Genomic DNA, 12,218 nt, shown 5'->3' with positions numbered 1-12,218 from the left:
CAAGAGAAGCAGAGAATAGTATTTCTCAAACAGCCTCCCAACCAGGATGCAGGAGGTGCTGTCAAGCAGTGGAAACCCTCGAGCTTGTGACCAACAGCACAAACATACACGGTATTTAAGATCCAAGAGCAGACAGGTATATCTAACCAACCCTCACAAAGCAAAAGATCAAATTGATAACAACAAAAGAAGAAGGAAAATAAAAACAAATCAGCCAATAAACTCATTCAGTTAGGTCAGATATGCTGATTAAAGTCTTCTAACTTCTTCTGGGAAATCGTTTCTGTCTTATTTTAAGCAGTTATTAAGAGATTCATATTTACAAAAAATAAATCAGAGGGCTAATTTTTCTTTATGAAAGAATTCACTGAAGAATTTCCTTAAAATGTAATTTCTCTGGTTCATTTCAAATATAACTTTATACCAATTTCAATTTATTTCCTACTCAAGAACATCTGTTTGGGAAAATGAGTCAATAGACTATGAAAAGCAGACATTCCTAATGTTCATGGTCAACCAAGAATTTCTGAAAACCACCCCAATAATCTTAGTATATGATATATATGTGGATGGTCGACTGTCAGCTCCAAGATCAGCTCAGGAGAGATCATGGAAGTTGGAGAAGCCAGGGAAGCCTTGTATCGGGGACTGGAGGAGGTACAGACTCTTGAGGAAGAAGCAGGAAGGTATAGAAAGAAAGCAGGTTGAGGGGAGGTGAGCAGAGGCTGAGAGGCTGGAATGCATATGTGGATCTGGATAACTGTACTGGTCCTTTGTTGGTGGTGTGTAACCTCCTGGGTACAGCAAGAGCTCACTGGTGGTTGGAGGGATAGCCAAAGTGTTTCTGTGGACTATTCAAAGGCCAGATCACATATAACTAGAAGGCATTATTAAAAACACAATTTGAAAATGTAACCTAGACCAAAATACGCAAAGGGAACTCTTCTAAGGAAGAGTTCACTTTTTTCTTCAATAACTAATGCTGAACAGGGAGCATTCCAAGCCAGACCACAAAAAAGTAGAAAAGTCCTGGGTCCTTAAAGAGCCAAAGACCCATGAAAAAGCTGGGAGCTAAAACTGGCTGCTGAGCTGGCTAACTCCAAGTGTTCCCAGTTCTACCCAGGCTGACGAAAACATCACCGTGGACATGGGAAGCCACACACAGCAGTTCCTGACGGCACAGGCCAAGCGAGAGTAATGCAGGAAATAATTAGCTGGAACCCTGGAGAAAAGTTTTAACAATATTTTAATCAAGCTGAAGGAAATAAAATCCTTTAATAAATAAACACCAGCCTCTGTGCACACTGAAGTTCAGGTGGTTCACTAGTAGGGTCAAATGAACTACTAGGGTTCTCTAGATAAGGCCTGATAGCAGGAGAGAGAAGCATGACCAAGAAACACACAGAAGGCAGTAAGACCCTGGTTTCTGCAACATATGTTGTTCTTGAGTTTCCTAGTGCTTTAGGGAACTAATATTCATTACAGGAAAATAGAGCAGGATCTTTCCTCACCCCCCACAACAGTACTAAACACAGAAATATTATATTCCTGTCAAAAATGGAAAGAATAATTTTATTGATATTATACTTGTTCTATCTGTAAATCTGGCATATACAATTTGCTGCGTGTGTGCTCAGTTGTGTCCAACTCTGCAATGCCATGGACTGTAGCCCACCAGGCTCCTCTATGGGATTCTCCAGGTAAGAATACTGGTGTGGGTTGCCATTTCCTCCTCTAGGAGATCTTCCTGACCCAGGGATCGAACCTGGGTCTCCTGCAGCTCCTGCACAGGCAGGTGGACTCTTTACCACCGAGTCACCTGGGAAACCCATATACAATTTACTTCTTACCAAATAAACTGGACAAAAGAAATACTAAAATGTTCATTTAAAAGCATATTCATTAATAAGAGTGATTTTCTCTAGGGAGAGGCCCTGGTTGGGGTTGGGGTAGGAGTTTTACACTTCAATGACTCCATCGATTAGTGACAGTCAAATGTACTGAATAATGAAAGATCCATCATACAAGTAAAAACTGAGCTTCGAGGCCAATTTTTTAAAAAATTATAAAAAAAAAAAAATTATGAGTAGATGTGAAAATGAGTAGATGGTCAAAATAAAGCCAAGCCTAAATTTTGGGATTGGAGTAACTGATGTACACTTTTATGTATCAGTTCACTAAATAGTAATGATTATAATGATCATAATAGCAGTATGATCATTCATATACTTACATGCCAAGAAAAAGCCAAGTCTTTCATAGAAGTGACACGGGGCCATAATAAGGCTCAGTATTTAACTCTGGGCCAGTGGATATATGGTACTTCTAGAAACTTACCAAGGGTGTGTCTTTTCCTCCCACAATGCTGAGACCAAGCCCCGAACGCCCTTTGGATATTTCTATAATCATTTCCTGGCCAGGAATGATGGGACATGTGGCGGGGTCCACTGACAGAGGAGCCTGGAAACCACCTGAAGAAGAATTGAACACAGAATGATTGGCAAGCAGGAGGCGCGTCTCAGCTTGTACACTCTACTGCTCGGGGAGTGCAGGGTTTGCACATGTTTATCATTTCACTCTTTTCCTGCCAAGTGTCATGAAGGGAAACACTGGGTCACCACTCCCCATTCAGCCATGGATGAAACATGACATTCCTATGACACTTTTGAGATGAAGACAATAGCTACCACCAACCCAAACCATCAACCACTTTAGTTACACAGTACTTGCAATTTTTTAAATCTCGAAATATACATGAAAACTAGGATGGAAAAATTTAAGTTGATTAAATAATTAAGTACATGTAGGTGAATGCCATAATTATATATATTAATAATGATATATATGATATAAAATTTGAGCTATAGTTATAAAATATTAGAAATACCACTTAAATACTTTCAGTTAGAGCATATCATATGAATTAAGATGTTAAAGGATCCAATCAATAAAGTATGACAAATGAAAATAATCCCCAAATAAAAACATAGTAAAAAAATTGTGTTATACACTGTAGAATTAATTGCTGGGTCCATAAATGAAAAGCTTGTTAAAAGAGTTATTGCGGTTTTACTTTTAAAATTCATTGTTTTAGGCCAGTTTTTCTAAAAAATGGGAGAAAAAATATTTACACATGTCTATTTTCAGTCAAAAGTCACTCAAACATTTTTCAAATTTTTGAAAAACCCAAACATTCAAAATGACAGTTTCAAGAGAATCTTATAATAGTTACTAGAGAACTTCATATTTTTTGATAACTAATTTTGATCATTGTGAATACTGATTCTTGTTGCTGTTTAGTCCCTAAGTTGTGTCTGACTCTTCTGCAACCCCATGGACTGTAGCCTGCCAGGCTCCTCTGTCCATGGGATTTCCCAGGAAAGAATATTGGAGTGGGTTGCCATTTGCTTCTCCAGGGCATCTTCCCAACCCAGGGTTTGAACCCACGTCTCCTGCATTGTCAGGTGGATTCTCTTCCACTGTGCCACAAGGATCCTTACCTCGTGACAGAATTTGCTAAAGGACTGATAATAAAGGGCCCCATCTGCTGGTCAGCTGCAGCTAATGCACAGTGGCCAAGCTGACATCCACAAACCTCTGTTCAAGCAAGGGCCAGTAGACTATGGCCCTAGCACCAAGAATGGCTTCTACTTCAAAAGGTTAAAAAAAAAAGTCAAAAGAAAAATAACATTTCAACACATGTAAAAAGTATAGAAATTTAAATTTTAATATCTGTAAATAAAGTTTTATTGGAATACAGCTCTACTAATTCATTTACATCCAGTCTACAGCTGCTAATGGCAGAGCTGAGTAGCTGCAAGAGAGACCACATGGCCCACAAGCCTTATATTTACTACCTGACTCCTTACAGAAAGTTTGCCAGTCCTTCCTAGAAAACAAAAGAAAACAGACTCCAGGTAAGCCTGTAGGGGTTCTACTCTGACTCAGCAATAATCATTGTCTCTGGGACAAAAGGGCACAGGTTTCCAGGTGCTGCAGAAATGGATTTGAGTTTCCAAGGAAATTAAGGAAATGAATAGTGGATGAAACTGAGGCTCATTGGTCATCAGAAAATGTATGTAATTGCTGTCTAAGAGGGTGTTTAAGGGATCAAATAAATAACGTGCTGGCTCAGCCCAGGGTCGGGCAAGGTGTAGCATTCACATAGGTGCCATTCCTGACCACATGGAATTTATAAATCTAATAGCCTCTTGTTTAACAGTAAGAAATTTAGTGACATAGCCTCATTAACAATTTTAAAATGCCATATTAAACAAATATTAAATTGTAAACCTAATTTGACTCTAGATATTTATAAAACATATGTATTCCATGCTATATTTTTTACTAATTTACAATAAAAACAATGTACCATGGCAGTAGAGTTTCACAAATGCTTTAAAAAGTTTATGCTCCTTACATAAATCACTAGTTTAGTCTCTTGACTGAGAGAAAACTGTCAGAGATTCTGGAGGTGGCATTTCTTTCCCTCTTCGGCTTCAGCCTCACCCTAGCCGAGTTGTAAGTCAGTCTCAGTGTTTATTTCTCTCAAAGAATCCAGGCCAAGACCTGACTCCTACCAAGTCCCCAATCAATGTTTGGTAAGTGGATGGCTGAATGAATATAATTTCCACAGATTAAACTGTGTGATGATTAATTTCTGTTAACGAGGCAAAAGTATGGAATATTTATTATCAAGATTCCATTGGTCTACGTAGGGGTCATCACACATCTTTGGTAAAAGGCCAGGTGGTAAATATCTGGGGCTTTACATGTCGTACTAGCTCTGGTGCAGCTACTCAAATCTCTCTTTATAGTGTGAAAGCAGCCATAGAAAACACGTAAACAAACCAGTATTTCCATAAAATTTTATTTATGGACACTGAGATCTGAATTTCATACAATTTTCATGAAACAGTCTTTTGATTCTTTTCTAACCTTTTAAAAATGTGAAAACCATTATTAGCTTCAGGACCATATAAAAACAGATGGTGGGCCAAGTGTGACCCAGGGGTCATAGTTTGCTGACCACATTCATTAAGTATTTTAGTAAAAATCTAGTGCTTTAGAATAATACCTGCCTTGTAAAATTTTTAAGAGTTAATATTCATGAAAAAAAAAATAGGTAAAAGGCAAATACCATAAAGGTGTCAGGTCTCCTAAATTCACACAGGGTCATGCTTTAACACTGGTGAGCAAGGTACTTTAAATAGTCCCTCTTTTAAAAATGATTTATATTGCATAAAAGCAGATGGAAATATTCATTATTCATTTTGAAGTTCAATTGTCAACCATTAGTCAGCACAATCCAAACTAGCAATTCAGAGATAAAGTAAATACTTATTTCTTTAAGCACTGAAAATTAAGTCTATAAATAGCTCATATCAACATATGCAAGTCTACAATTTGGTTCAATGTGATTTTTAATATATACTACTTGTGAACTGTATATAATGCTTTAGCATGATTAGATAATAATCCAGAAGCCTCAGATTCAAGTAGCATATATTGAGGGCCTTTTTTATTCTAGTACTTTTATATTCAATAAGCAATAAGCAATCCCACTGGTGGAGATGAGGAAAAAGATGTTGGAAATCAAGTAACCAATCCAAGTCCCAAAGCTCAGGAAGTAGAGCAAGGATGCCAGCCAGGCTTCCTGACCCCTAATCCAGTGCTCTCTTCGGGACAACACAATCCTTTCCTTTTCTAAGGTTTGATGCATCAATTCAAGTCTGCTCAGAGACTCATACCATAGCCTGTGAAGTCTGCATCTGTTGAATGGTATGAAGATGGTGCTAAAGGTATCTCTTGTGAACTGAAGGAGATTTTCATTGAGTATTTTTGCTGTTTCATTTGGCTGCCGGCCTACAAAAGGAAGGAAAGTTAAATGAATGTTAGAGAAGAGGAAGGTAACAAAAGGAGAAGACTTCAAAACTGGTGTATTGTCACCAAAACACTCCAATAATGCCTCTTGAAAATTCGAGTTCGAGAGGTGGCAAGGGGAAGTTAGGATGATCTTTGTCTCATTCCCCATGCTTCGTTACTTAACTTTAACGTGCTTTGGTGAAGGATGGCTCAAGGAAAGGAAGGATAGAAACCATCATTGTGGTTTATGTATGAAGCCAGAGCTGGGAAGCATTTTTACACGATGAAACCAATGTGAAGTTTATAGGTCTGTGCTGAGCCCAGTGAAAAACAATCTATGCTGTGGATGTTCTGAGTGCATGACACCTCCCATCTCTTCTGGACATTCACATGGTCAAAGATTCATGAGGTGGGTTAATTGGCATGAGGGGCAGGAAGGGATAACAAGCTTCTACTGAAAGCCTACTAAGTGCCAGGTACATCATTACACTTCATTCACCTGAAAAAAGAAAAAGCTTCTTCACCTTCAGTTCCCAGTGCCTGGAACATAGTAGGGCCTGGATAAATGCTGAATGAATGAATGAATGCAGAGAGCATAATTGAAGACATGGAAACTCAGTGGGAAATAAATCTGTAATTCAATGAAAGTACAGAGACCTTTGCTGTGTGAGCTTTGGAAAATGAACTTGTAATTCTAAATTTGTGTTGCTAATACCTCTAATGAGTATTAGTATTAGAAAACTAAGAAAAACCAAAAGGACTCCATGCTTGCTTAACAGGCAGTTAAGAAATATACAGAATAACCTGACCTGCCTTCTGGATCTGTAGTTAGCCAGGGAACCCATCCCCAGCTGGAAGATTCTGGTGGAGGCAGTGAAGCACCAGCCTGTCCCTGGAGTCTAGAAATAGGATCAAGGTAACTGCTCCAGAACAACAACACCCCAAGATTTCATCAGTGGAAGTCTATGCTTCAATACAAGGCATTGTGCAGTATGCAACAAGAAAAGCAATACCACTCATTGTATATCTGTATTGTGCTTGCCAGTTTTCAAAAACACTTTCATATCCATGAATTCATTTAATCATGAGAATAACCTGGAGAATTAGACAATATTATTCTCTTTTATAGATGAAGAAACCAAGACACAAATGTCAAGCGACATCTGAAATCACACAATTAAAGGAAGGAGTAGGACTAAAAGTTGGTATTTGAAGAATACTACAAGTTTAAAGTGTTTATCAAACAGCTGCCAGGCAATGATTCTACTGATGTTCATTTTTTTTTCTCTGCAGTTCTTCTATTAACATCATTTAACGATGATGTACACTTATTTAAAAAGACTTCCTTGAATACATATTTTTGGTGATTTTGAAAAAAGTAAAGTAGAAAAATGACAAACCAGGAGTTACTATGAGAAAACTGAACGATGGAACCACCAATCCAATTATTTTAAGGACCATATTCCCCAACCTCCTTGAAGCCAGACATAACCACAGACTAGTCTGTGTTATGGTATGGCATGTAAACAAACATGAATGTACAATTTTCAGATTGCTTTCTTAAGAAGAACAATCCTACTTTCCCCTTCCTTAGATGAAATTCAGATGTAATGTAAACAATTGGAGCAGCAATCTTAGATTAAAAAAAAATAGATGCTAAATTTTGAAGATGGAAAAGTAATCAAATAATGATGCAGTAATCAGATAAGAGATGCTTGGGTCCATGACACAGTGGAGACACTATCATCCTCAAACTGGTCACAGCCACCCTGTTATGTAAAAGAGAAACCTCTTACAGCAATTGAAAGTAACCTTAATACACACAGAACTTATGTCACCTCTCTTTTGTATCATCTCAAAAAAGAAAATTGATAACAAAGCTATGTGCAGGTTACAGAGCTCTTTTATGAAAAGCTGTGAATTTTAAAACAGGAAAGCACAAGAGGCATCACTACCTTATGACTTTTATAACAACAGGGAATGTTTGTTGCTCATCTTTATTTCCCAGTTCATGTAGCATCCCATTTCTCTGTGCACACTAGGAAAGTCTCCAATAAATATGGGTTGGAAAAATGAGGAAACAGTTCATAGAAACCAAGTGAAACAAACACATATATTGAGAGGCTTGCTGTTGGTAGGTGTGGTGATGAATGTATGTAGCTCCCATGTTTCATCCACTGACATAAAACCAAACTACTAAGTATTGAAAGATAAAGATTGGATTTGTAGGCTGTAAAATTTGAGTATTTTAAAATTACATAAAAATATTTTAAAAGATGAAAGACTGGATTTGCTGTTGAGTGTTACTATATTCTAACATCAGAGTTTGAATGGATTTTATAAGTCATCCAACCTCGCTAACAGTCAGACACAACTTCGCTTTCACTTTTCACTTTCATGCATTGGAGAAGGAAATGGCAACCCACTCCAGTGTTCTTGCCTGGAGAATCCCAGGGATGGGGGAGCCTGGTGGGCTGCCGTCCATGGGGTCGCACAGAGTCGGACATGACTAAAGCGACTTAGCAGCAGCAGCAGCAACCTAACTAAACCAGGGGTTTTTAACCCTGTCTTTATAACAGAAACTGTTAGGGAGTTTAACATTTATGAATGCTAGAACTCCTATTCTAGACCAAAGAAATTGGCACTAGGGATGTGGAGCTCAGACAAATGTTTTCCGAGGTAGGGGTGGGGATGTTTGTCTAAGTTGAGATTTATTTTTTAAAATTAAATCATGGATTCTTAACCCAGGATAAATGAGCTTCTAAATGATTTTCAGAGGGAATCCTGGGAACTACATAACCTCTGTGTTTGTAGCAAAGTTATACTTACCAGTGTTTTTCTGGCAAAAGAGTCTATACTTCATGAGATCTTCATGATAGGAAAAAAAGATCACTACTCAAAAGAAGATATGAATTGCTGAGTTTTCTATCACTAATTAGCTGTGAGACCACTGACAAGCCACTCAACTTCCTACATATCCTCATCTTTAAATCAGTGGTGATAACTCTTTACCTTGCAAGGTTGTTGTGAAGATTGAAAAGTACATAAATAAATCTATCATTATTTCAAGAACAACTTAGAAGTTCAGTTAATAATAGATATTACTGTTTTTAATGTCCTTTTATAACATATTAATAAATGATCAGCCAGTTTCTGATGGAAAACCTTCAGGGATAAAAATTCCATTTCCACAAGGAATCGCATTCCATTGTGGAACAGCTCAAATGGGTAGGGAAGTTCTTTATGATGAGCTGACAGCTTCACTGAAGATGTTGCCCACTGATCTCTGAGCCATTCTCTTCTGCAGCCACAGAAAAGGGTTATCATCACTTTCCCAAAGAATGTTTTAGATAGTTAAGTGCTCATTTTTCAACAGGGAAAAGAAAGGCCAGAGGATGTATAGGATTCACCCGAGTTCTAAAATTCTATGGGCTATAAAATTTTAGAGATGCTTGATATGTGTCTTGAGACAGGTGGCAGTATAGGAAGTACTATCATATTAATTGTATTTGCAAATACATTACCTAAGTTAAAAAAAAATCTGGTTCTAATTTTTTTTAAATTCTTACAGTTTTCAGTTGAACTAAATTTTTTTCAGTTGAAACTTATTTTTAAGGTTCTTTCTACGTCTATTTGTTTTTATTTAGGTTTATGGCATACAATTTTGGATACTTTACAAAGGCATTTTCTTTGGTAAGTTTTGAAATATCATATATTTCCTGTAAACTCTAGTAATCTGTAGTTCCTCAGACATAAAACTAGTTAATATAGTAATAATGCAAATTTTAGCAGCACAAAAATGTTCTACAGTGACAAAAGTACAAACGTTTGACAGATAGAAATTTATATTTTTTAAGAAGAAAAGCTATACATACAAGAAACATTTGTTCTTACATTTGTATTTCTACAAAACTATAAATTCTTCCTCTTAAAATTTTCATTCATGACATTATGTAGGACATTACAAGGCCCTCAGAATTTACGTGTAAGTATGTTTTCAGAGATGCCTCACTTTCAAACACTTCCTTAGGGTGTTAGTACAGGGACACAACAGAGGATATTTCCAAGTATCCTCTATGCACACCCTGCACAGAACAGGTGATATAGCTGCAGACTGTCATCAGGTTGGTAGACACATCATAGCTTCCTGCCAAGTAATAAAGGATCAGATTTCATTATAACCATCTCCTTTTCTTTTGGAACCCATCATTATAATTCATAACATCCCAGGAGAGCAACCTAAAGGGTCAGTTACGTACATTGTCAGCTGGACATTCCAGTGCCTTTTGCTGACCTGCCACCACACCTTGACCAACCACCTGGGAGATGCCTTCCTGAAACATAAAAGATAAGGCCAGTTATCAGCATTACAGGGGTCAACTGCCCTCTCCAACTTCAGCAGTCAAGCACCATTTAATGGGGCTTCAAGTTACTACCAAAAATGACACACCAGACTGAAAAGTTTTATTCAACCACCTGTAATAACTCTCAGAAATGAATGCAGCTTGTCATTTCCGAATGCTTTTTTGGTCCTTTCAGATCTGTCAGCCTTTAAGCCTATCAGATATCTTCTTATGGTCATTTCAGCCAGAGGTTTTTCTTTCTGCTGTCATACCAGTAATCCCCATATCTGTATTTATACTGAGAGTTAAATCCTTTCAAGTTTCCAGTCCTGATATTAGAATTTCTTTCCCTTTAAGATATCCAATTGAAGGCAAAAAAAAGCACACTCATTAAAGACACTGGGAGATAAAAGATATGTTAGTCAGAGCTTCGTGGAGAAATGTGGACTTCAGACCTGAGAGAGATGCAAAACATATGTGAAAGTGATGCGTAGTTAAAAGTACAGTTAATCGAAATAAATGATAACAGCGATAAACTGAGCGGAATGCTTATCTCTGCTCCCACCATATCTCATCCTTTTTTTACAGGCAATTTACAGGGGAAATTATTATATGATGGTTTACTCAAAGGCATGAACTCATGCATTTTGTTTGGTCAAGCAGGGAACATGGAGACAGACTGATATGGATAGGAGAAATGATGGGTTTACTCTAACAACAACAATGTGTGTGCTCAGTCGTATCTGACTCTTTGTGACCCCGTGGACTGTAGCCCGCCAGGAGCCTCTGTTCATGGGATTTTCCAGGCAAGAATACAGGAGTGGGTTGCCATTTCCTCCTCTAGGGTATCTTCCCGATTCAGGGATCGAATCTGTGTCTCTTACGTCTCCTGCACTGGCAAGCACAATCTTTACCACTGTGCCCACGGGTTTATTCCAGCCCTTGGTAAATGTCTGAGACACCCAGGCGGAGAGGTCGAGAACACAGTTGGCAGGTAGTTAAGCTATCTCAAGATGAGAAGAAAGGTGGGACTTGTAGAGTAGAATGTTAGGAGTTTGTGACCCTAGTTCCTGAACTTAAAAGTTCTGAAATCCTGATCAGGTTACCCGACCTCTCTAAGCCTGAGTTTCTTCATATATAAAATGGGAAAAAATAAGAGTAGTTACACAGTAGGGATGTTGAAAAGATTAAATGGAGCAACACATAAAAAGCACTTAGCATGGTACTTGGAAAATAGCAAGTGTTTAATAAAGATGCTAATGATGATAGTAAATGAAACCAACCTATGATAAACCCACATTCCTAGCTCTGTTTTAGGGTTGGTGAAAACAATTACCTGGACAGGACATTTTCTCCTTTGGGGAGTGCTGGTGTATTATCTGAAACTCCCACCCCAGTCCCGACTCTGGTTTCTTCTCTGGACATACTGACATACTCTTTCTTCAACAGGGTCCCATCAGATTTGTAACTATACCATATATAATGATCAGATTATGCCCAGTCATTCATTATTACTAGATTAGGTTATAATTTCATTTTGTCCCCTTAATTCCCTATTAATTTCTAACCTGAGAGATTTGACCCCACCACATAATATTCTGAGACTACAGCCTAGGACTCCTGGATCACTAGCTGCCTACCTGTAACTTATTTTTTAGGACCATAACTATCTCTCATTTAGATTCTCCCCCCCCCCCCAATATGGGAGAAAGATCCTCATTCCTGGCTTTTTTTTCCTTTTTTAAACTTTACTCCTAAACAGATTATGTGACATAAAATGAACTTTTAAACTACCTCATCCTTTAGTTCTTCCTTGAGCCCCAGCATGGTGCCCCTTAACAGCATGACCAATTAATTTTATCACTATTTTTTAAAATTTTTAATTGGAGGATAATTGCTTTACAATATTGTGTTGGCTTCTGCCATACAAGTGTGAATCAACCACAAGTACACATATGTCCCCTCCTCTTGAACCTCCCCCACCCTCTACCCCACCCAGCCTCTCTAGAT

General features: G+C 37.9%; 1 protein-coding gene across 4 annotated transcripts in view; it reads right to left on the bottom strand.

The window, feature by feature from the left end:
• The window catches only part of PATJ (PATJ crumbs cell polarity complex component), a 385,356-nt gene that overhangs the window by 77,861 nt on the left and 295,277 nt on the right, over positions 1-12,218 (bottom strand). For all 4 annotated transcript variants that reach the window (XM_055402500.2, XM_055402504.2, XM_055402503.2 and 1 more), the window contains 3 exons: positions 10,125-10,199; positions 5,751-5,865; positions 2,338-2,471 (listed from right to left, as the gene is read on the bottom strand). In XM_055402500.2, the coding sequence (XP_055258475.2) occupies positions 2,338-2,471; positions 5,751-5,865; positions 10,125-10,199 (324 nt within the window). The remainder of the gene's footprint in view (positions 1-2,337; positions 2,472-5,750; positions 5,866-10,124; positions 10,200-12,218) is intronic.

The sequence above is a fragment of the Moschus berezovskii genome, chromosome 4, assembly GCF_049115385.1.
Source record: "Moschus berezovskii isolate FMDL1 chromosome 4, NW_MosBer_1.0, whole genome shotgun sequence".
NCBI lineage: Eukaryota > Metazoa > Chordata > Mammalia > Artiodactyla > Moschidae > Moschus > Moschus berezovskii.
The sequence above is the reverse complement of the archived record's forward strand: the minus strand, read 5'-3'. Positions and strand labels throughout refer to the sequence as shown.